The 24,687-nt window shown below is 42.4% G+C and overlaps 1 protein-coding gene across 11 annotated transcripts in view; it reads left to right on the top strand.

Moving 5' to 3' along the window:
- Positions 1-24,687, top strand: part of mpdz (multiple PDZ domain crumbs cell polarity complex component) — a 241,481-nt gene that overhangs the window by 94,715 nt on the left and 122,079 nt on the right. For 5 of the 11 annotated variants that reach the window (XR_013194649.1, XM_077202008.1, XM_077202011.1 and 2 more), the window contains 7 exons: positions 64-105; positions 11,216-11,308; positions 11,413-11,508; positions 13,351-13,528; positions 17,121-17,231; positions 18,862-18,948; positions 23,083-23,145. Coding sequence is in view for 10 of the 11 variants with exons in the window: in XM_077202008.1 (XP_077058123.1) it covers positions 64-105; positions 11,216-11,308; positions 11,413-11,508; positions 13,351-13,528; positions 17,121-17,231; positions 18,862-18,948; positions 23,083-23,145 (670 nt within the window). In the remaining variant the exon portion in view is untranslated. The remainder of the gene's footprint in view (positions 1-63; positions 106-11,215; positions 11,309-11,412; positions 11,509-13,350; positions 13,529-17,120; positions 17,232-18,861; positions 18,949-23,082; positions 23,146-24,687) is intronic. The other 6 variants (XM_077202012.1, XM_077202010.1, XM_077202009.1 and 3 more) reach the window with 2 other exon arrangements.

The following is a 24,687-nucleotide window of genomic DNA, read 5'->3' as shown; positions in this document are numbered from 1 at the left end:
GCATCCTGATGGCAGCCGCATCTGTGTCGGCTGCCGTCCGTAAACTGCTCTTCACGTTTCCAGATCCACAGGTTCTGCGGGGGAAGAGCACAGTCCCATCGCTGTGTGAGTACTCCCTTCATCTGGGCTTGATTTACACTGTCTGTCCTCACTCCCTGCTTGCATTCGTTTCGTTCTGCATTTTGGGCTGTCGCTACAGAGGTTTATCTAAAAAGTCTGATTGTTCCTCCTTCCATTCTGTTAAAATCGCACTCAAGCTTAACGACTGACATCAGCTTTAAAGGGATAGTTCTGTCATCATTTACTTACCTTCATGTTTTTACAAACCTGTATGACTTTCTTCTGCTGAGTGCAAATTATCATTACTGGGTCATTTCTATTATGCAGTTTTTTTTTTTTTTACATTTTAAAATGTTACATTATTTTTAAAATTATATTATATTTAGTGTACAGTTTTTTTTTTTTTTACTTTATATTTTTGTAAAAAACCCTTTCACTATTATTTGATCAAATTATATGAGATAACGTCTCGGTTACATATGTAACCCTCATTCCCTCAGTAGGGAACGGAGACGTTATGCTGTGACGACGAATGGGGTTTCGGTTAGAAAGCCTAACAACTTCGAGTATTACAAAACGAGCCAATGGCAAGGAAATGCCATGGGTCTGCGGAATTTGCATAGCGTAACTTTGCCCTGAAAGACACATGCTCAGAGAGGTTTACAGTGGAAATACAGACGCGGGAGTTGCCCAAGGGGGAACCATGCACATAGAGGCACCTAGCTAACACGAAAGCTGCCGCAGGCATAGACTCTGGCATTGATTTCAACAGTGCTGGAGGAACTTAGGGCTTCTTGGGAAACTCATCTAAGGAGAATATCGCACGTATCCAGTCCGAGAAGTGGAATGGTGAGCAAGCGATGACACCGAGCAGGTCCAATTAACGTCCACTGGGGGCGAGTACATGAGAGGACACTGGCTCCACTCGGAGATTGTAAAATCTCGCAAATGTGATGGGTGTCACCCAGCCAGCAGCTCTGCAGATGTCTGTTAGCGAGGCGCCATGCGCTAGAGCCCAAGAGGAAGCCACACTCCGGGTGGAGTGTGCCTTCACAGCAAGAGGACATGGTCGACCTTGCTGCTGGTATGCCAAAGCAATGGCATTCACTATCCAGTGAGACAACCTTTGCTTGGAGAGAGCCTTTCCCACCATAACAGACAAAGAGCTGGTCTGAGGTCCTGAAACACTGCGTTCTGTCTACGTAAGCACGGAGGGCACGTACTGGACAGAGCAGTGCCAAGGCTGGGTCTGCCTCCTCCAGCGGCAGCGCTTGCAGGTTCACCACCTGGTCTCGAAAGGGAGTGGTGGGAACCTTGGGTACGTATCCAGGCCAGGGTCTCAGGATCATGTAGAATAGGCCGGCCTGAATTCCGGGCACGCTTCGTAAAGCGAAAATAGTCCGCAGGTCCCCTACCCTCTTGATGGAGGCCAATGCAAACAGGAGCGCTCTCTTCATAGACAGGATCTTAAGCTCGGCTGATTGCAAAGGCTCAAAGGGAGCTCTCTGCAGGGCAGATAAGACCACTGCGAGGTCCCATGAGGGTACGAGGGGAGAGCGAGGAGGATTTAATCTCCTGGCTCCCCTCAGGAGCCTGATGATCAGGTCATGCTTCAAGGTCAAGACTTACCTTCAACTGCATCGTGATGGGCGGCGATAGTGGCAACATACACTTTGAAGGTGGAGGGAGACAGCCTTCGCTCCAACCCTTATTGTAGGAAGGAAAGCACGATACTGATCGGCATTTCCTGGGGTCTTCTCAGCGAGAAGAGGACCAGGTGACGAAGAGGTTCCACTTCAACACATAGGCGTGTCGAGTAGACTGGGCCCTAGCGGAAGTGATGGTAGCCACCACCTTAGGTGGTAGGGTACTCAAACCTGCCCCTTCCCTAGGCAGGTCGGTGGCGGCATGCAGCTCTTGCATGAGCCCTGAATCAGCCCTACCCTTGTGCATGTCAGTGAGCACACTGGCCTGGTAAATCTGAAGGATCAAGGATCAAGTCTGAAGGAACAAGTCTCAAATCTGAAGGATCAAGCCTTGAGCACTCGGGACATGGCGGAAGGTTCCACACAAGCCCGATGCTCGCAGCGGCCCTGGAAAGCATGGCTGTCAACTCTGGATCAGGCTTGGGCAATGCTGGCACACCCGAAGGCGGCAGCACAGCCGAATCCTCATCTCCAGAGGACTCCAGCCCACCTTGAGATGCGGCTATAGACATTCATCTGTCGGGGCGCCAAATGAGATGCTGGGCCTATGACCTATGGCCGCGACTGGTCAGTGAACTCATCCTGAAACCTCACGTTTCCGTGAAAGAAGAGAATCACATATGCTGTTGCAGACCACTGCACAAATCAGCAGACAGCAATGTGAGTCTCGCTGGAACACGCCGTCACACCAACACAGACTGGAAGCTGCTCATCTCGAAGATTCTCAAAGATAATCAGAGAATAGGATGCAGGAGTGAAGAGGACCTCTTGGCTCCGAAGCAGAAACATAACTGTGTATTGCCAGCGTACTTCCTTATATACCCACGAGGTGGGGCAGAGTTACGCTATGCAAATTCCGCAGACCCATGGCATTTCCATTCCATAATAATAATACTATCATCAAATACACCAATTCAAAGTCTTCCTGCTTACAATTTAGTAAGGATCAATAAAATAATAATCACTTCTGTATATCATTGTAATATTATACTTATTATACTCAGAAAAAGGATTTTTTGTGAAAAAAAAACTTTGTATTCAGCAAGAATGCATTAAAATGATGCACGTAAAAAGTGACAGTAAAGTCATTTATAATGTTACAATTTATGTTCTATTACAAATAAATGCTGTTTTTTAGCTTTCTATTCATCAAGGAATCCTGAAATAATGTAACAAGGTTTCCACGAAAATATGAAAAAACTATTTCCAACATTGATTATAATAATAATAATAACGTTTCTTGTGCAGCAAATCAGCATGTTAGAATGATTTCTGAAGGATCATGTGACACTGAACACAATTAAAACATATTTTCAAAAACTTGTTTTCTTCAAAACATTTTAACTAGAGAAATGAAATGAAATATATATTTCTTATAAAAATGTTACTAAAATATTTCTTAATACATTGCAAGTTAGTTCAGCACCTGTGAACATGGCAATATGGCAACATGTATTCACACCAAAGTAGCAAAATGATTTACAGTTCACCATGTTAACTACTGGGTTACTCACGTAACCTCAGTTCCCTGAGTTAGGGAACGAGTATTGCGTAGCTTTACGCAGTGGGGAAACTCCTTTTCCTCGATTTACTGAAGCCTTTATGTAAAGCGCATTTGCAGCTGCACAGCAACTGCACATCCAATGGCGTGGGCGCCTCTGACGTGCGACCAATGAGAACACTCTGCGTCATACACGTCAGAGCCCGCCAAGGGGGCGTGACCTCAGTCTATAATAGTCCCCGAATTCGCCATTATAGCAGGTTTAACGACTGAAGCGTCAACTTGCCATGTTACCATAGTGCGGCTGGCTACGCAATACTCGTTCCCTAACTCAGGGAACTGAGGTTACGTGAGTAACCGAGTAGTTCCCTTTCGAACGGTCACTTCGTATTGCGTAGCTATACGCAGTGGGGACGCCATGCAAAACGCCGCACTGAGTAACTGGCTGCCACTGCAACTCAGGACCCCTGAGCATACAGAACAAGCCATAACCGCGTAATTATGTATAAATAGACCAGACACCGTCAGGTCTAAAATAGTATACATCAGTTAGAAATAACCCAATATACTACACCAATGAACCCAGAAACTGTCGGGGTTATTAGTATACGAACATATAACCAGTCCAGTGGGTTTATATATGAAATTATAACCGGCCAAAGCGGGTTTATATATGTATGGAATATAACCGGCCAAAGCGGGTTTTATATATGTATGGAATATAATTGCCAAAGCGGGTTGTATATATGTCATATGACAGGCCAAAAGCAGGTCTTTTATATGTCATATAACCGGCCAAAAGCGGGTTTTATATATATATATATATATATATATATATATATATATATATATATATATATTTATATGTGAATGTGATTGTGCACAGTAATATATGACAAGACCGGCCACCGACGGGTCTTAATCATACCGAAAGTACCTTCGCCTGCAGGGAAGGCACTTCCATATTATAAAAACTCATAAATGTGGAAGGCGAGGACCAGCCGGCTGCATCACAAATATCACTAATGGGAATGCCAGATGACCAAGCCCATGACGATGCCATACCTCTGGTCATATGGGCCTTGATACCTATAGGGCAAACTTGACCCGCTGCGGTATAAGCCATAGAAATAACATCCACTATCCATCTAGACAGTCTTTGCTTAGTGACTGGATCCCCCTTGGATCTACCACCAAAGCAGACAAAAAGCTGTCCTGATTGTCTAAAAGACGCAGAACGCTCCCAATTGATTCTCAGCGCTCAGACAGGGCAGAGAAGATTAACCTCTCCATCCTCTGCAGAAGGAGGGAGGGCTGATAATGTCACCACCTGTGCTCTGAACAGTGTTGAGAGCACTTTAGGAACGTAACCATGTCTGGGCTTGAGGATGACACTGGAGTCATCTGGACCCAACTCCAAACATGCAGGGCTCACAGAGAGTGCCTGCAGATCTCCCACTCGCTTGATAGATGCCAACGCCATAAGGAGAGCGGTCTTCAGCGAGAGGGTTTTTAGATCAACCGATTGGAGCGGTTCGAAAGGCAGACCTTTCAGAGCCCCCAGGACCGTGGAGAGGTCCCAAGGCGGCACAGACGGAGGTCTGGAGGGGTTCATTCTCCTCGCACCTTTCAGGAATCTTACGACCATGTCGTTTCTTCCCAGTGAATGGCCAGCCGTCAGAACATGATGTGCTGCTATGGCTGCCATATACACTTTGAGCGTGGACGGGGAGCAACCCGCGTCCAGCAGCTCCTGTAAGAATGAGCGAACCACAGATATCTCACATGACTCTGGGTCAGCCTGATTTTTCGAGCACCAGCTGGAAAAACCTGACCATTTTGAAGCATACAGGCGCCGAGTCGACGGGGCCCTGGCTTCAGATATAGTGCTTAAAACCTTCTCAGGAAGGTCCTTGGGTACCCGTTGAGGGGCCAAACTAGGAGGGCCCATAAATCGGGTCTCGGATGCCACAATGTCCCGTTCGCCTGTGTGTGGAGGTCTTTCCTCAGTGGGACAGGTCATGGGATTGTGTCCGATAACTGAACCAGTTCCGGGAACCACGGTCTGGTTTTCCAGAGAGGGGCCACCAGAAGGACTGGGCACCCGCTCTCTCTGACCAGTTTGATGACTTGTGGAATCATCGAGACGGGGGGGGAAGGCATAAAGGGCCAGACATGGGCCAGCGCGTCCCTGTTCTTCGAGAAGAACAATTTGTTGTGGGTGTTGATTCTCGAGGCGAAAAGGTCGATTTCGGCCTCGCCAAACACCTTCCATATCAGACTGACCGTCTGTGGGTTCAGGGACCACTCGCCGAGGGGATTGTTGCCCCATGAAGCATATCCGCGCCCACATTCTGGACGCCCGGGATATGAGCTGCTCTCAGAGAGCTCAGTTTGGTTTGTGCCCATATAAAGGAGGTCTCTCGCCATCGCATGCAGGTTCCCTGACCAGATGCCCCCCTGGCGATTCATGTAGGCCACCACTGACGTATTGTCTGTGTGGACTAAGACGTGATGACCTCTGAGGTTCGACAGAAATGCCTTCAGGGCCAACCCAACTGCTTTCATCTCCAGACAGTTGATATGTAAGCTCTACTCCATACTCGACCAGAGGCCGGATGCAGGCATGCCCTCGTGCAGCGCTCCCCAACCCAGGTTGGACGCATCTGTAAGAACCTCTTTCCTCCTGGGAATTATTCCCACTGTCACCCCCTCGTGGTGCCATTTCTGAGCCCGCCCAGGAATCAGGGTTCTTAAACAACCGTGATTCACCATAACGCGCAAGCTGCCTGACTGCCATGCATGAGTTGGCACACGGCGTTTCAGCCAATGCTGCATCGGTGCGCATGCGCAGTAATCCCATGCGGAGTACTGGCGATGCTGCTGCCATGAGACCAAGCAGTTTCTGAAATTTCTTCGGTGCCGCGCGCTCGCGCAATCTGAAAGTGCTCTGGTGTGAGTCGCGCTGTCATAGCTCTCGAGTCTAAAACTGTGCCCAGAAAGATCACGCTCTGGCTGGGGGTTAGTTTGCTTTTTGAAAACATTGATTGTGAAACCCAGGCATTTTAGATGGCCGAGAATCAAATCCCTGTGAGTTAATAGCTCGATTCTCGACTGTGCCAGCACCAGCCAGTCGTCGAGATAATTTAACACGCGCACTCCCTGATGTCTCAGAGGAGAAAGCGCTGCATCCACACACTTCGTGAATGTACGGGGTGCCAACGATAGACCGAACGGCAGAATGGTGTATTGATAAGCCCGCCCTCGAAGGCTAATCTCAAGAATGGCCTGTGACGAGGATTTATTTGAATGTGAAAGTAAGCGTCTTTCAGATCCATTGTGACAAACCAATCCCCCGGGCGCACTTGCGCGAGGATATGTTTGATAGTTAACATTTTGAACGGCCGTCTCATGAGAGCTTTGTTCAAATGTCTCAAATCTAGAATGGGTCTGAGACCGCCGTCTTTTTTCGGAATCAGAAAATAGCGGCTGTAAAAACCCATATTTTTTAGCGCGGGGGGGGGACTAATTCTATCGCCCCTTTTGCTAACAGATTCTGTACTTCGGTGTGAAGCACGTGACCTATGTTGCTTCTCACCGAAGTCTCGAGAACCGCCTGAAATTTCGGGGGTCTGCGAGCGAATTGGAGCGAGTAACCTCGCTTTATAGTGTTTATGACCCAACTCGACACATCGGGGATAGCTTGCCAGGCTAGAACCCGTGTGGCTAGGGCTTGACACACTGATTGGGGCTGGTCGCCTAACGTAAGGGGGACCTGATACCCTTATATTGTGATTTGTGCCCACATTGAGTATTGGACTGACTGTACAAGCATTTGCGTGTGGGGAAGTCAGTGTTACACCAGGGGAGGGCCCGCCTAGTGAAGGGGGACCGTGAACCCATATATTGTGATTTGTGCACACATTGAATGTTGGACTGACTGCACAAGCATTTGCGTGTGGGGAAGTCAGTGTTACACAGGGGAGGGGCCGCCTAGTGAAAGGGGACCGTGAACCCATATATTGTGATGTGCACACATTGAATGTTGGACTGACTGCACAAGCATTTGCGTGTGGGGAAGTCAGTGTTACAACAGGGGAGGAGCCGCCTAGTGAAGGGGGACCGTGAACCCATATATTGTGATTTGTGCACACATTGACTATTGGACTGACTGTACAAGCATTTGCGTGTGGGGAAGTCAGTGTTACAACGGGGGAGGGGCCGCCTGATGAAGGGTGACCGTGAACCCATGTGTTGTGCTTGTGAAACTGATAGCTAACATTTTGAACGGCCGTCTAATGAGAGCTTTGTTCAAATGTCTCAGATCTAGAGTGGGTCTGAGGCCGCCGTCATTTTTCGGAATAAGAAAATAGCGGCTGTAAAAACCTGTATATTTTAGCACAGGGGGGACTAATTCTATCGCCCCTTTTGCTAATGAATTCTGTACATCGGTGTGAAGCATGTGACCCACGTTGCTTCTCACCGAAGTCTCGAGAACCGCCTGAAACTTTGGGGGTCTGCGAGCGAATTGGAGCGAGTAGCCTCGCTTTAGCTCGACACATCCGGGATAGCCCGGGATAGCAGGCTATAACCCGTGTGGCTAGGGCTTGACACACTGATTGGGACGGGCCGCCTAACAAAGGGGGACCTGATACCCTTATATTGTGATTTTGGCACACATTGAGTGTTGGACTGACTGTACAAGCATTTGCGTGTGGGGAAGTAAGTGTTACAACAGGGGAGGGGACGCCTAGTGAGGGGGGACCGTGAACCCATATATTGTGATTTTGTGCACACATTGAATGTTGGACTGACTGCACAAGCATTTGCGTGTGGGGAAGTCAGTGTTACAACAGGGGAGGGGCCGTCTAGTGAAGGGGGACCGTGAACCCATGTGTTGTGCTTGTGTGCTTTATTTGGGTCGCCGTGAAAACGGCGTTTGCTTGCAAAGCACGCTCACTGCTGTGGGCCTGTTTACAATAATAAAATCCCCAGCCGACTGAACTGAACAGGGGGTTGTGGGAAGTTTTGCTGGCTTCTTTGAGGGTGGTCCGGCAAGCGCTGGACACACGCCCTCTCTTACCTTTGCCTGCTAGGACGGCTTTGGCGGGAAGCGCTCGGCTAGCGTTGGGCATCAGCCGCAGGGCGGGGCTGAGAGGCCTGTTTCGCCGGCTTTGCTGTTAGGATCCGAAGCATTTAGCGTCGGAGTTAGTCCTGCCTCGCTGGGTCCGTCGAAGGAGACGAGGCCCGCCATGTGGTGGGGGGGGGGGGGGCGCTGATCTCCCTCGAACAGGACCGGAGATGACTGAGCTGGAGAGGGTGAAGCACGCGGGGACGTGGCCGGCGTGCGTTCACAAACGTCCGTGCTCTCTGGATGCCGTTGGCTGCGGCGCTTCTTCTTCCTCGGCTGAAGTAGGGCCGGAGAAGGAAGCGCGGGTGACGCGGTGACGCCGTCTCGAGAGAGCTAGCCGAGTTCGCAGCACGGAGATAGGCATGCACACGCAGGCCGCACATCCGCCGACAGAGAGTGCATTCTCTGCGTGGTAGAGTCCCAGGCATTAAATGCAGCTCACGTGTTCGTAGGCCTCGCTTAACATATGCATATGGAGGCATATGGAACAACGCTGATACAGATATAAACACATAATAAACAGATATTGAAAAGGATATCGCCGGATAGCCACAGGAGAGACGGCATCAGGAGAAACACGGTTGAGATGTGTAGTCTGCTGAACTGTAGCTCGCTCAGGCTGAAGGCTTGTTCGACGGCGATGGCTCAATAAATGGTCAGAGACGTGAAGTTTGTCGCTGAAGGAGTAAAATCTGCTATAATGGCGAATTCGGGGACTATTATAGACTGAGGTCACGCCCCCTTGGCGGGCTCTGACGTGTATGACGCAGAGTGTTCTCATTGGTCGCACGTCAGAGGCGCTTGCGCCATTGGATGTGCAGTTGCCGCAGCGCAGCCTATGAGCGAGCCAGACACTCATGTTCTAGCTGTGCAGCTGCAAATGCGCTTTACATAAAGGCTTCAGTAAATTGAGGAAAAGGAGTTTCCCCACTACGTATGGCTACGCAATACGAAGTGACCGTTCGAAAGGGAACTTAAGTTCTACACCACTAGCATCACTAAACAGAAGTTCAAAAATAGTGATTGCCATCACAGTGGTTACACTTTTCGAGGAAGTCAACCTCGAAAGAAAGTTCATGGCTTTTGAAGTTTTATCTTCTTATCTTAATTTGAAGTTTTATCTTCAAATTAAGCTGGGCTAGGAGAATAATTCATTTTTATAGATATTTTAACAGGTGTATGAAGACAAATTTTGATACAGAGATAATTGTACTGTATAATGGATTTGACCCTACTAATGTTAACTCTTTCTCCGGCTTTCTGTGTTTTCACTGTCATACGATAGAAGGCACTATCACGCATCTTCTGAAAAAGTAAAGAATCTCAAGATCAAAACAGAGACAAAAAAGGAGCAGAAACAAACAATTAAAGCATTGCTTATGCACTTTGTAATTTTTTTTTTAAAACACGATTTTCTCAGCTTTTTTTTCAAAATGTTGATTTTTTTTAAAGAAACTTACCCACATTCAAGTGTTGATAAAAAAAGAATGCATGAAACTAGAATAAACCTTTTTTTTTTCTTATTCTTTTAGTATATTGCATGTTCAGATATTTAAACAACAAAATATTCTGGGGGTCATGAAATTTTTGTGAAAATTATCAGAAACACTTCTGGAGGCTGACAACTTGTGATGGGGAAAGAGTTAAACACTCACATTTTAGTCAAACTCAAGAATGCTACATCTGTAACAAGCAGTGTTAGAGCAGGTCGTAGTTTCCTTGGTAACATGCATACTTGTTCTCAAGAGAATGTTTTTCCATCGTTAACATTCCAGGCCGTCATTTCTTCCTAACATTATGTGTTTTGTGTTGTTCATCTTCGACTAACATCTCTCTCTCTCTCATGGCAATTTGATTTCCAGCCATCGATTCTCGTTCATTAATGAAGCATTTCAATGAACGTAGAGATAATGAATATTTGATTCACATCGATGTGCCATGGTTCCTAATGTCTTGATCTCTCTGCCTGCATGCATGAATTGTTCAAAACAAGGTTTGATTTACCTACATTAGATCTGTCATCTTCACTTACAATGGACTGATGATGCAAATAAACTATTTCTGTTTTTACTCCTGATCACAACACACACACACACACACACGCACACAAACACACACACACCACACAATCATAGGCTTGCTATTGATTCTGATTTTATTTGGTTTTAATTGTTGGACGTAATACAAAAATAAATAAAAAATGTCTTCCTGTGGCACATTCATTTAACAAATAAAACACTGGCTGTTGTTGACAATCAAAAAACAATAATGCCTTTATTCAGTAAGGATGCATTAAATTGATCAAAAGTGAGATTTATTTTAGACATTTATAATGTAACAAAATTTCTATTTCAAACAAATCACAGTGTTACAGTGAACTAATGAAGGAAATATATATATATGTATATATAAATTATCTAAAGGTAAATTATCAGTCTTGCTGTTGAGTCTGATATCATTTGATTTGAATTCTTGGATAATACAAAAAAAAATAATGTTTTGCTGTTACACATTCATTAACTAACAAATAAAACAGTGGCTGTTGTTGCTAGATTGGTAAACATTGCTAGATTTCATTATGATTTCACCTTGGGCAGAGATAGGATGAAAACGTCGCACATTACCCATAATTCTGATAAACCAAAAGGCAATAAATGCAATTTAGGCTCAATTGAAAGCATTTATTGCATAATGTTGCATAATGCTGTTTATTGAGCTCAGGGCATTTCTTTAAAGTTTTATTCCAGTAGTATTGATGACAGGTCTGATGAGTGAAATATTATCACAAGCTTATGAGTCATGTGATTGTGTGTGCAGAATCACATATGTACCTGCAGAATATTTAGAGGAATACAGGGCAAGCCAGCAGCTCCAGAGTGATGATCTCGCTAATGGCAAAAACACTCAACAGTACGTATACCTCACTCACACACTTTCTCCTGTCAGCTTCATTGACTCATGGTAAAATGCCGTAAAATGGACAAAAATGGAGAGTTATGGTTTTGTGTGTTTAGTCAGACAGTCTCAGATCTTCCAGAGAGAGAAGATGGAGAGGGACAGGAGAGTGAACGACAGACAGCAGCATCCAACAACTGGAATCTACCAAGGAGGTAAGTACAAATATAAAAGTTAAACTAACATTGTTAGTATTCTTATTATTCTTCCTGAAAACCGTTAGGAGCAAAGTTTGATGCATTCATTACGGAGGGTCTGAACATCAATCTGACCAATTTTAGGGTCTCACTCTTAAACCCTTTACTGCCACCAGTTAAAATTTGGACACTTCATATAACTTGTGTACCATTGACTGTACATTGACTTGAATTTGAAATGTTTTAATTTTACCACTATTTTTGAATTTTGACAAAAAAAAATTGTATGTTATTGAAATTGACCTATATATATATATATATATATATATATATATATATATATATATATATATATATATATATATATATATTTATAATTATTTTTATTTTTTAATTTATTATTTTGTTTTCCCCGATAAGTTTTAGTTTGGTATATTTCCTTGTATAATGTTGGGCCATTTTTAAATATTGTCAATATACAGTAATAAATATTGTCCAAAATATTCATCTATCCATTTATTATTCAAACCGCTTGCCTATAGCAGCGTCTTGAGTCGTAGGCAGGAAAACAGCCTGGTCAGTCAATCACAGGGCTTATTCAAAATATATAAAAAACGTTTGCATTTCTCCACATGTATTTTCAAGATTTTTAATGTCTTTTCTTGCCCCTTATTGTACATTTTATATGATACTTTTACATTAAAATAAATACATTTTCAATATGAAGCGGCACTGTTTATACCATATATTTTGCTTGTGTAACGTTCAGGCAAGGACGAAGAGTGAATCCAATAGCAAGCACTTTTAATAATAATACCAAAATGTAATCCAGGGAAAACTCAGAACAGGAACCTGAGACAGGAACAAGAGACAGCAAACATTACAACATCAAATAACGACCGACAAACAACAACTGAAGCACAGGGGTTTAAATACACAGGCAAACAAGCTAAACAAGATAACAAGGGGGCATGGCTAATAAGAAACCCCTGGGAACAATTGACAAGACGCATGGCAAACAGGGAATCCCCTGACAGACAAGAACAAGGAACAAGACACAAAACCCAAACCGTGACAGCATATATCTTAAATATATTTTGGCCAGAATTTTTATATATATTTCTAAAATATATTTATATAAAAATTTGGATTCTCATTGCCATATATCATTTCAGTCTCATCCTCCATCTTTCATCAGAATCCCCAAATTTTGGCCTGACTATCTTGTGACCCAGCTGGCGAAATTTATCAGAAGATTTTTCATATGCCAAATGATTAAACTGTAACACAGCAACAAAGTTGACCGTGAAAATGTTGTGGGACTTTATATTGGCAAAACTTTGTCCGACCCACAAAATATTGGCTCAGTATTGGATCAAATATTGGATTTTAAAATGCCAGACTGAAGTTATTAAACATAAACTTTGCACTTAATCGCTGGTTCTGTGGTTAAAATTCTTCAATCAAAGAGTCAGATCCCACATGCCACTAAATTTTTGTTTTTAACAAAACTTGGAAAATATGCAAAGAAAACATGTTGCACACAGAGGGTGGCTTTATAACAGTAATAAATGTGAAAATGCCCTTGACTGCATTGAATGAATGTGTTATAGTGCATAAACGGTACTATAAATATTGTTAAAAACTAAAGAGATCAATTATTGTTTCACAATATATATGTAAAACTCATGTTATTTTTAACTTGACTTGTATCATCTACAGACCTTGAATTTGAATTTATCAAATTAATTGTACAACTAATCAGCGAGAGCAACTGTGGAAAGTCATGTAAATGTATTGTTTAGAATGTTTAGAAAATTACCATTACTCGTTAATTGATTGTTATGTGTGTTTGTTCAGAGTGGAGTTGCACAGGGAAGCAGGGAAATCTCTGGGCATCAGTATTGTTGGTGGTCGGGGCATGGGCAGTCGCCTAAGCAACGGGGAAGTGATGCGGGGTATCTTTATTAAACACATATTGGAGGACAGTCCAGCAGGACGCAACGGCACACTAAAGACAGGAGACAGGATTGTAGAGGTACACATACACACATGTTTATTTTTCTAAATGGGAAACTTGTTAATTATAATGTTTTTATATACTAGTTGTAGTTGTAAATACTGTAATTTAACCCTAACCCTCGGAAAACTTTCTGCATTTTTCAATAAAAAAAATACTGATACTTTGAGAAAAGGCCAATGAGAATTGGTGAGTGGAATTTGCATGCGCCACTCCCCCGGACATATGGGTATAAAAGGAGATGGCATGCATTCCCCTCATTCAGATTTGTTCTTTGGAGCAGAGTGGTTGTGTTTATCACATGAGCTTATTCCATTCACCTCTGCCAAGTAGGAAGCTGTTGAAGCTGGTGTTGACTGCGCATTCAGTGGTCTCTCTCATCCCTACACACTTATTAGTGCTGAGAGCTCCCTTGGGTGCTTCAGTGAAAGTGAAGTTTCCTCTAAAAGAGCAAGCACAGACGGAGAGCCTCTTTTCAAAGATACCTTTCCGCCTGGTTGTTTTTGGATGTGGTCAATATCTGTTGTCCTCGGCTGGCCACAATGTCTGCCTCGTGTCTGGGTCATACCCATGCTGAGAAAGCGTTCGTGGATGGTTCATGTCCTAATTGTGAAAGCATGACCATGGCAATATTGCAGTTGCGACTCTTCTAGAGAAGGAGTAACTTCAGCCACTCTCCTATCCTGGTCATTCTGCAATGCACAAGGCTGTAACGGCAAGTGCTGAGGGCAATATGAGGGCAACAATGTGAGCGTTTCCACCAGGTCAAACCCCACGGACCTCCCAGGGGAGCTCACAGATAAGTTAGGCGGCCCGTCTTATGGCGAGTCTAATTTCTCACACTCTGTTCTTTGCAGCTTCAGAGGATGGGCTTACACCTTCCAATACGGAGGACTTTGCTGGACTCCCACCCTCAGGTGCAGTAGCTCAGTCTGAGTGCGATGCAGAGTTGATTGCCATGTTTGCCTGAACTGTTACAAACATTGGGCTGGAGTTGTCTGAGTTTTCGCAGCTGGATGATTGGTATCTGGGTTCTTACAGTGCTGCTGGACAGGCCACCTCCACTCTGCCTGCCATGACCATCCTGCAAGTGCATCAGGCCAAGGCTTTAAGAGACCTGCACAGAGCTGCCTGCAGGAATGTCAGACTGTCAGACCCCCCCAATCTTCCCCCAGGTTCAGCGCCATCCTCTTTACCTTGGTATCAGGTGAAGATACCTCTTTCCTGCATGTGGAATTATGCAATAAATGCAAAAGATGCAATAGAGCCTGTCCCTCCGGCTGAGATGAAGGGATTTAACAGCCCTTACTTCATCATACTGAAGAAAGGTGCTGGGTTACGACCAATCTTAGACCTGCAATTTTTTAATAGGGCCCAGGACAAGCTCCCGTTTAAGATGTTACTGCAGAAGCTCATTTTGACAAGCATTTACCAACAGGATTGATTTGCGACAATAGACCTGAAGGACGCGTGCTTTGGACTTATAACTCGCTCTGATGACACTGTGGGCCACTCACATCCCAGTAGCAACAAGTGACAGTGGGAGAGTGGAGACTCCATCCCCAGGTGGTCTAGCTGATCTGCAGTCGATTCTCCAAAGCACAGGTTGACATGTTCGCTTCTCAAGAATCCTCACACTGCCCGCTGTGATATTCCCTGACTAAGGCCCCCCTTGGCACTGACGCGCTGCCACACAACTGGCCCCAGGTCCTGTGCAAATATGCGTTTCCCCTAGTGAGCCTGATTGCACAGACGTTGTGCAATGTCAGGGATGATGGTGAACAGGTCCTGCTGGTTGCACCGTATTGGCCCTTTGGCCCTATCGGACTTTGTTTTCGGAGCTTATGCTGCTTGCGACAGCCCTTCCCTGGCGAATTCCCTTTAGGAAGGACCTTCTTTGGCACTTGTGCCCAGACCTCTGGAAGCTCCACATCTCGCCCCTTGATGGGACTCAGAAGACTTAAGTGGACGATCACCAGCGGTGATGGACACTATCACTCAGGCTAGAGCCCACTCTGCGAGGCAGACATATGCTTTGATGTGGAGTCTGTTCGCTTGTTGGTGTTCTTCCTAAGGTGAAGACCCACAGAGATGTGTAGACTGGTCAATGTTTTCCTTCCTGCAGGAGAGGTTGGTGGAACGACTGTCCCCCTCCACCTTGAAGGTGATGTGTGATTGCCATAGCGGTATTATTCCTTCTTGGGGACCTCTATGTAGTCTTGCTGGGCCTACAGAGAGCTCCATTTAAGCCCCTGGAGTCAGTCGGGCTATTTATCCTCTTTTTGAAGATGGTCCTCCTGACCACGCTCACTTCCATTAAGAGGGTTTGGGACCTGCAGGTGTTCTCTGTCAGCGAAACGTGCCTAGAGATCAGTCCGGCATACTCTGACGTGATCCTGAGATCCGGGCCAGGCTACGTGGCCAAAGTTCCCACCACCCTTTTAGGCACCTAATGGTGAACTTGTAAGCGCTGCCTCAGGATGAGGCAGACCCAACCTTGTCGTCGCTGTGTCCAGTACGTGCTTTGCATGTTTACTTGAACCCTATACAGCGCTTCAGACCCTCTAAGCAGCTCTTTGTCTGTTTTGAGGGACAGCAGAAGGGGAAGACTGTTTTCAAACAGAGTTTGGCCCTCTGGATTGTGAATGCCATTGCCTTGGTATAGCAAGCCCAAGGCTTGCTCTGCCCCTTAGGAGTGCGAGCACACTCCATGACAAGTGCGTCCTCCTGGGCTTTAGTTAACGGCGCCTCGACACCCAATATATTTGTGAGATTTTACAATTTCCGGGCTGAGCCAGTTTTATCCTGTGTGTTAGGTACGAACAGGTAAGCAACAGGCAACAAGCCAGGTGTTCCATTTGCACACAGTGTTTTTCCCCTTCCTGAGGTTATAACAAGCTAATTTTTGTCCACGTAAGTTCCCTGGGCTGGCGAACCCTTGACGTGTTTTACCCTTGAGCAACCTGCGGCAGTTGAATTCTGTGGAAGAGTTCGACACCAAGCCCAGTACTCGTGATGTATGCCCTTTCAGGTCAGCCCATGTACCTCCCATGATTTCCGGGTGGTAAATCCCATATGATGTATTTTCCATGGTATGGTTTACCTTATGGTAAACCTTTGTCTTCCCCCAGGCAGGTGTTTGGAGGTGTTTGGGGCCCCCAAGTGTGACCTCTAGTGTCAGTACATCGACAGAATTTCTCGTTCCCTCCATCAGGGAATGGCTGTTTCAATAATAACCAAGACGTTTCCTTTATCATCAGAGAAGCTTTCTTCACTGGAAGTGGCCATTTTTAGTGGTACTTTTTAAAATGTAATGTGGTATAAATTATTTAGCAAAATCGATTCATTGCATCTTTACTGTGGTATTGTATATACTGTCATGCAGCCCAGCCTACTTAGGCAAACAGGGTGGCGTCTTTTGGCAGGTTTTGGACAGAGCTCCACACCTGCTCATATAGACCAGTAATGACTCACTCTCTCTCTCTCTCTCTCTCTGTCTGTGTGTGTGTGTGTGTGTGTGTGTGTGTGTGTGTGTGTGTGTGTGTGTGTGTGTGTGTGTGTGTGTGTGTGTGTGTGTGTGTGTGTGTGTGTGTGTGTGTGTGTGAGACAGGTGGGAGGAGTAGATCTGTGTGATGCCAGTCATGAGCAGGCAGTGGAGGCCATCCGTAACGCTGCAAACCCAGTGCTGTTCCTAGTCCAGAGCATCATTCACAAAGACAAAGTCAGTATCACATAATACAAGCATCTACTGATCATGGGGAATGACAAGATCCTTTTATTTATGCTGCTTAAAGGTGCTCAAAGCGATGTCACGCGTTTTTTAGGCCAAAAATGTTTTTGTCGCATACAACAAAGATCTCCTCACTATCCGCTAGCTGCCTGTCCCCTGAACACACTGTAAAAAAACACGGTCTCTGCAGACACCCCAGGCTCCACAAACGGCAACAAAAACAAACTGGGCTTACCCGCACCACGAAACATAACAAACTATTCCATCCAATAACCGATAAGAAGTGTTTGGGGGTGCGGTTTGGGGGGTTAGTGCGCGGATGAGGAGGAGCGAAGGTCTAGCTAGCCTTCGTTTTGTTTGACAATACTTTAAACGTCAACAAGAAGTGATGTCACCCGACATCGCTTTGAGCACCTTTAACTTGTGTGCGTATTTATAACATTTAAATGAGTTGCATACTAACTATGGCTGGGCAGTATAGCTTAAATCTCGATGTGAGTTGTGACAATACTAAAGTCTAGTTGATATCAATATGAGTGAAATTTCTAAAACTGATATGCCGTAACACAAGCATTTATTTAGAAAGTTAGATATCCATATACATTTTACAAATTAAATTAAAACAATGACTGTTTACATTCTGTTGATAACCTCACAATTTTTCAGCCTGATATGTATAAATGAATGTCTGCATGCCAAGAATATTCAAAATGCAGTAAAACTCTAGTTAGAAAAAAATCTTCCACACATCTTCCACACAAAAAAATCTTTTTTATTTAAATGCACCAATATAACAATATGTACCTTTGTGAAAAAGAAGTACACTTTAGCATACTTATTATGGAAAATATACATATAAGGAATATACTGCAATTAAATGAAATTGAATTATAGTTTAAATTTATATTACATGAAATTAGCTAAACTTTAGAATATGTTTTACTTTTGATAACTTTAGAACTTTTAAATACATATATCAACTTTAAATGTAATATTGAATAACACATTACAGTTAAAATTATAATCAAGTACTTCACATGTGATTTAGTATGTTAGTCAATACATCAAAATAAGTGTACTTCTTTAAAGCAATGATTCAATACAAGTGCACTTTTCTTTTTCACAAGGGTCGTAATAAACAGTGTTATGTACCTAAATATATTAATACAAACATTTTAGTACAACAAAATTATTTAATGTTTGAAGTAAATTCATTGAAAAAGTTTATATTAATAGAAATGAATCAAGCTTACCAACTTGGACACCAGTTTGGTAACTGAAGTTTAAATCAGAAAGACTTTTAAAAAAATACTCTCTTAATGATACTCACAAGAATCATGAAACTAGTGCTCTTTGAGAAACTTAATGACCAAATAAGAAGCATATTAAAATCATTGCAGTGCACAGTGTTGCTTAATTTGATATTGTCAGCAGAATCATTATGAGTACATTGTGAATCTCTTACAGTACATATCACCCAGCACAAATATTAACAAACTGCTTTCATCACCATTTAGTGCTTGGAAAGATGTACTCGACTACTTTGCATCTGTCTCTCACCCTCCTCCTCATTTATATGTCTGTCTGCTCTTGATCCTCACAACATCTGTCTGTCTCTCAGTCTGACTCTCTGTATAGTTTTGATTCACCTCCTGTCATAGAGAAATATGGGGCGACTTTAAAATGCTTCCCAATGCCAAAGTGTCAGGTAATTTCTGTTCGGCCCTCAGCCGACAGTCTTATCTTTGCTTCCAGCATTGCTTCTTTCCATTGGCATCTGCTAAGCCTTAAAATTTGCCACTAAATCAACTTAAAACACATTTACAAGGGAACACAATCAAATGTGATTAAATAAGTAATGCTCCTGTTATGTCTCTCCAAACTTCGCTGTTATGTCCCAAGCCTTGTGCTCCTTTTTCAATAACGCCGCATTTAGTTTACATATTGGATTTTTAATGATCTGTCTCCCAGGATTAAATGTGTTTAGGCTGATATACTAGCTTGCTAACATCTGCGTTGTGCTTCTACAAGCCTCCTGTAGCCCCCCTACAGCTGAACCGCTCAGAGCAAACTCTCCATCCTTATCCTGAATCCTGCTTTACATACAAACCTCTACTATGGAAGCTTATGTGTAGCAATATTCAATTTGAAATGTAATATGCAAAATGATAATGCAATATGTAAAATGACAATGCAATATGTAAAATGGCAATGCATTTCTCTATTTAAATTTACATTTTCCATTACATTTGTGCAACGTTTGGTGCAAAATGAAAATGATAATTCAATTATATAATTTACATTTGCCATTTCATACATATGTTTTAATATGTAAATTGAATAAATATTTTAACGCTTTATAAGTTGCAAAATTAAAATGAAAATGTATTCAAGAAATTATTAGATGTGTTTAAAATGTTCAAGCAAAAACTGTAGCAAAATGATCATTTAAATGTTATTTTTCTTAATTGCATTTACACTCACAGTTAAGACACTTGCGATTGCATTTTCATTAAATGTCCCGCAATGAATGTAGCAAAATTCAATGTGCAAATTGAAAATGCATTCCGAGCCGGTCACGCCCCTGCCCCGCCCCCTCCCTCCCGCTCTTGTCAATCACTGCGTGAAGTTGGCCCCGCCCCCACCCAATGCAAAACGTCGGCAAAATAGGCTCAATCGTTTTTACTTCATTTGTGCTGTTACTTTGCTTTATTGTTTGTGCTGCTTCAATTTTTTAGAGATTTAATAGATATTTAAAGAATATTTACAGGTCATTCTGAGGTCACCCAGCCCCCCACATCCTCCAAATAAAATAGTCTCGTTCGTTTGTGCCGGTTAAAGTTTTGTTTGTGCAGCTTCGGTTTTTTAAAATATTAGACCAATTATAGACGATGGCATCGAAACCCATCTGCTTCCGTGATGGCCCTATATATTTATAAATATCTGATCAATATGCTTTATAAAATAGAAAAGGGAGATGGTTAAACATCAAATGAGTCACTTTATTGAAGATTACATTCAGATATGGTGAAATAAAGAGCGGCCACATTTTCCGGTATGAATATGACCCGTCAGATTCCGCGACACATCTAGTATATTTATTAATATATCTAATCAATATGCTTAATAAAATATAAATGGGAGATGGTCGTACATCACATGAGTCACTTTATTGAACATTACAGTCAGTTATGAAGAAATAAAGAGTGGTCAAATTTTTTGGTAGCTATGAATTTGACCCATCATATTCTGTGATCTCAGAGTATTAGGCCAATGCATGTGTAAAGAAAACCTGTAGGATCTCCAACATTATTTGGTAATTATAGTTAATAGTAATAAGAATAAAGTTAAGCATATGTATCAGACAATGAGGATATTTAATACAAAACGAAACAATCATTAACAGAGTCCTGCATCACACAACAACAACGCAGCATAATGTTGACATCAAACGGGTGATGAGGCAGAACATTCTCCCAGACGGTCCAACAACCCACTGGTTCTATCACCTGCAGACGCCGCGTAATAATCTTCGGAAACACTACAATTTCTCTGTTCACGATCTGCCAGTAAATGTACGCTCGTACCAGCTCTGCCGCCGCCATGTTTCCTTCCAACACCTCAAAAGGCTTGTTCGACTTGAACCGGCGCTGCGCAGACCGATCGGTTGATGACATCAAAGTACCGCGAGAGCGATTCAAAAGCATAAGGAGCCGTCTGCTCTCTAATCGCTCTCGCGGTACTTTGATGTCATCAACCGATCGGTCTGTGCAGCGCCGGTTCAAGTCGAACAAGCCTAAAATGTTGCCGAGCCCCGCCTTGATGCAGTGATTGACAAGAGCGGGAGGGAGGAGGCGGGGCAGGGGCGTGATCGGCTCGGAATGCATTTTCAAATTGCTCATTGAATTTTGCTACATTCATTGCGGGACATTTAATGAAAATGCAATCGCAAGTGTCTTAACTGTGAGTGTAAATGCAATTAAGAAAAATAACATTTAAATGATCATTTTGCTACAGTTTTTGCTTGAACATTTTAAACAGATCTAATAATTTCTTGAATACATTTTCATTTTAATTTTGCAACTTATAAAGCGTTAAAATAATTAATTCAATTTACATATTAAAACATATGTATGAAATGGCAAATGTAAATTATATAGTTGAATTATCATTTTAATTTTGCACCAAACATTGCACAAATGTAATGGAAAATGTAAATTTAATTAGAGAAATGCATTGCCATTTTACATATTGCATTGTCATTTTACATATTGCATCATCATTTTGCATATTACATTTCAAATTGAATATTGCTACACATAAGCTTCCATACTCTACAGGTTAGACTGAGACGTCTTGTATGTGTTTCTGATGGCACATTTTAGAAAACTCTTCCGTGGTTTGCCATTGTAATAAGCATGTTGATGCAATTTTGTGGCTTTTAGTTCTACTATATGCTAGCGTTCTTCGTGAAAAACAAATATTGATGGCATTTTTGTGCAATAAAATAGAATCTTTTTCTTGTGAAAAAGAAGTGCACTTAATTGTATCGAATTTGCATTTGTAGTGTACTTCAAATATATATTTTTTTCAGAATTACCTACAGATAATATAATAATAATAATGAATAAAAGGCCACTTAAGTGTACTTAAAGACAGTACGCTTTCATGTATTTTTCTTTACACACTTAAGTACACTTTTAAAAAGTGCACTTTGTTATAATGTCAAATTTAAAGTTTTACTTTAAATCATTGTTTTAATCATCTTTTGTAGTGCTTTAAAGTATTTTAACAATTATTTTGATGCATTGATTAACATACTAAAGCACAAGTAAAGTATTTGATTTTTATTTTTAAATGTAGTGTTTTGTATGATAGTACATTTATGTTTAATATATTTTAAATGTTGTAAATTGCAGCTTTATCTGTGCAAATTCAAATAGTTTCAATATGAAGTTCAAATGGAAATGTATGGCATTAAAACATATTTTAGTATTTTCAGTACATTTGGCAATACGCTTTAACCATATTTCATCGACAATATAAGTTATTAGGAATTTACATATAAAAAAACCCACTTAAATGCACTCGAATAAGCACTCTAAAGTTAAACTATAACACATAATTGCAATTAACATGCAGTTAAGTTCTGAAAACATTCCATTCATAGATTAATTCCGCACTTAAGTACTCTTTTTAAAAGTATGCTAGAGTGTGCTGCTTTTTCAGAAGGGGTTCCATTATCTGACTCAAAACAACTCTGTTTTTAATCAAGAGATACCACACATCATGACTGTTTTTGCTGAAATATCAACCTGCAAAAGATCCAAAAACTACACCATGAATCATTTTATCACCCCATACAGAATTTAATGTGTTGTAATAATGTTGAACTCATCTCAGTAACATCACAGCTCTGGCATATTTCTAACTGGCCACTGCCTTGTATCAAGGCGCCTTTAAAGTTTGGCTCCCTGTGGCCTGTCCATCTCTTCATCAGACCTTTATAAACTCTCTGTGTCCAGATGTGCGTTAATGATCCATGCCTCATTCCCGCCCAGCAGATGTCTCTCTGCAGATGGCTCTTAAAACTAGCTTTGTTTCAATGGTACTGAACAACAAGTACAAAACACGAGGGGGAATCCACAGCTGGCCCACGGCCGTAAGGACAGACATTCATTACTGTGGAGAACTTTAGTTTTGATCGCCTAGACGAATAGAGAGCTTTGTAAATGACATTAGAGTTTAATGACATTGTTGAGGTCATGAAGAGAGGTTTTTGTGGGACGACTTCTTTAGCTGTGTTTGACGAAGGCTGCTCTTTATTTTTTAATAACGGCAGACATCTGCGCTGGATGCAGTGGAAGAAGTTTCAGCCTTCAGCTTGAAGACCAGCATTGAGAAGGTAAGTACAAACCAGAGTGAAAGCGCTGTTTTTATTAAACTGTGGTACTGTGTGACTTAATCACAGACATGACTCCATTACTTCATATATATATATATATATAAGACTTGGAACGCCACGAAGAGTGAGAAAATAGATAGAATTTTCATTTTGAACTCCTTCTCAGAAGCACAGTGTTCACTAAAAGTTTAAGTCCTGATTATTTCACAGACATAACTGCAAGAAAATGGAATATGAAGGCAAGGTTCCTCAATCAAACAAAACCCGGAAATACCAGAGAGTTTTACAATTGTGATTTTCAGGCTTGAAAAATCATGGAAATGTCTGTAATATGATTTTTCTAGTTATGCATTTCAGAACAGGTCTTTTGAAGATAACCGCCTTTGTGATGCATGTTACTGGCTAAAAACAATTTCCTATGGTACAATAAGGGAATGGTCTTTTTTGTTAAAGGTGAGATATTATGCCCCTTTTCATGAGATGTAATATAAATCTTCCCCAGAATGTGCCTGTGAAATTTCTGCTCAAAATACCCCCCAGATCATTTATTATAGCTTGTCAAATTTGCCTCTTTTTGGGTGAGAGCAAAAACGTGCTGTTTTTGTGTGTGTCGCTTTAAATGTAGGCTAAATGAGCTGCTTCTCCCCACCCCCGTTCAGAAAAGGGCCGATCCTTTACACGAGCTTCGGGTACTCCGGTAGTAACAAAAAACACGAATCATCCAAAATCTCAGAAATAACCAGTAGCGGAGTGCAGACTCAGGAGGATTTTGCAACTTTTAGACTGCACCTGGACGCTTCTGAATGGTTAAGTGGATACATTTATGTAGTTGTTGTGGAGTTACATTGATTTATATCATCGACTTGCATGTATCGTCATGTTTAACTTTTACACAAGTTAACATAGTTCCCTGAGGTCTTCATAAGACAGGTGTGACATGTTTTTGTCAAATAGTGTTCTGTGCTCGTCTGTGCAGCCAACGACAGAACGGTTTGCATGCTTTGCTCGAACTTTTGCCATTACGTTAGAACTGGTTACACTGTTGTTGTCGCATGCATAAACCAAATGGTGACGCCTTGGGTGGCAACGTGCAAATTTTCATGATATGTCCCCTTTAACAATACATACATCGCTTAATTCTAAGGATTGTTTTCTGACATCTAGAGATCCCAAAAGAGAAATGCACCCTCACCAAACTACAATGATTTTATATAGTTGCTAATGACAAACAACTGGAAAAACCATCAGAATTCATTGCTAAAATAAGATGGAGCTTAGACACTTAAACGTTGTTGCAGCCCACCACATCGAAAACAAGACTTGTGAACTGATAAAACCCTGGGCAGCCAGAATCTCAGAAGTTGTGCAGAAGACAGCCAATGTGATGGGCAATGCATATTTTAACCAACTCGTACGATTTTTGCATGCAGAATGCTTTAGGCTTCTGTGAACGGTCCCTAGCTATGCCATCTGAGACTTGAGGCAGTGTTCAGAATAGCAAACTAACAACTTATTTTACTATGTCTGCATATAATATGTGAA

Source organism: Siphateles boraxobius, unplaced genomic scaffold, assembly GCF_051911475.1.
Source record: "Siphateles boraxobius isolate OS27281-9 unplaced genomic scaffold, OSU_SipBor_1 48, whole genome shotgun sequence".
In the NCBI taxonomy this organism is placed as follows: domain Eukaryota; kingdom Metazoa; phylum Chordata; class Actinopteri; order Cypriniformes; family Leuciscidae; genus Siphateles; species Siphateles boraxobius.
The sequence above is the reverse complement of the archived record's forward strand: the minus strand, read 5'-3'. Positions and strand labels throughout refer to the sequence as shown.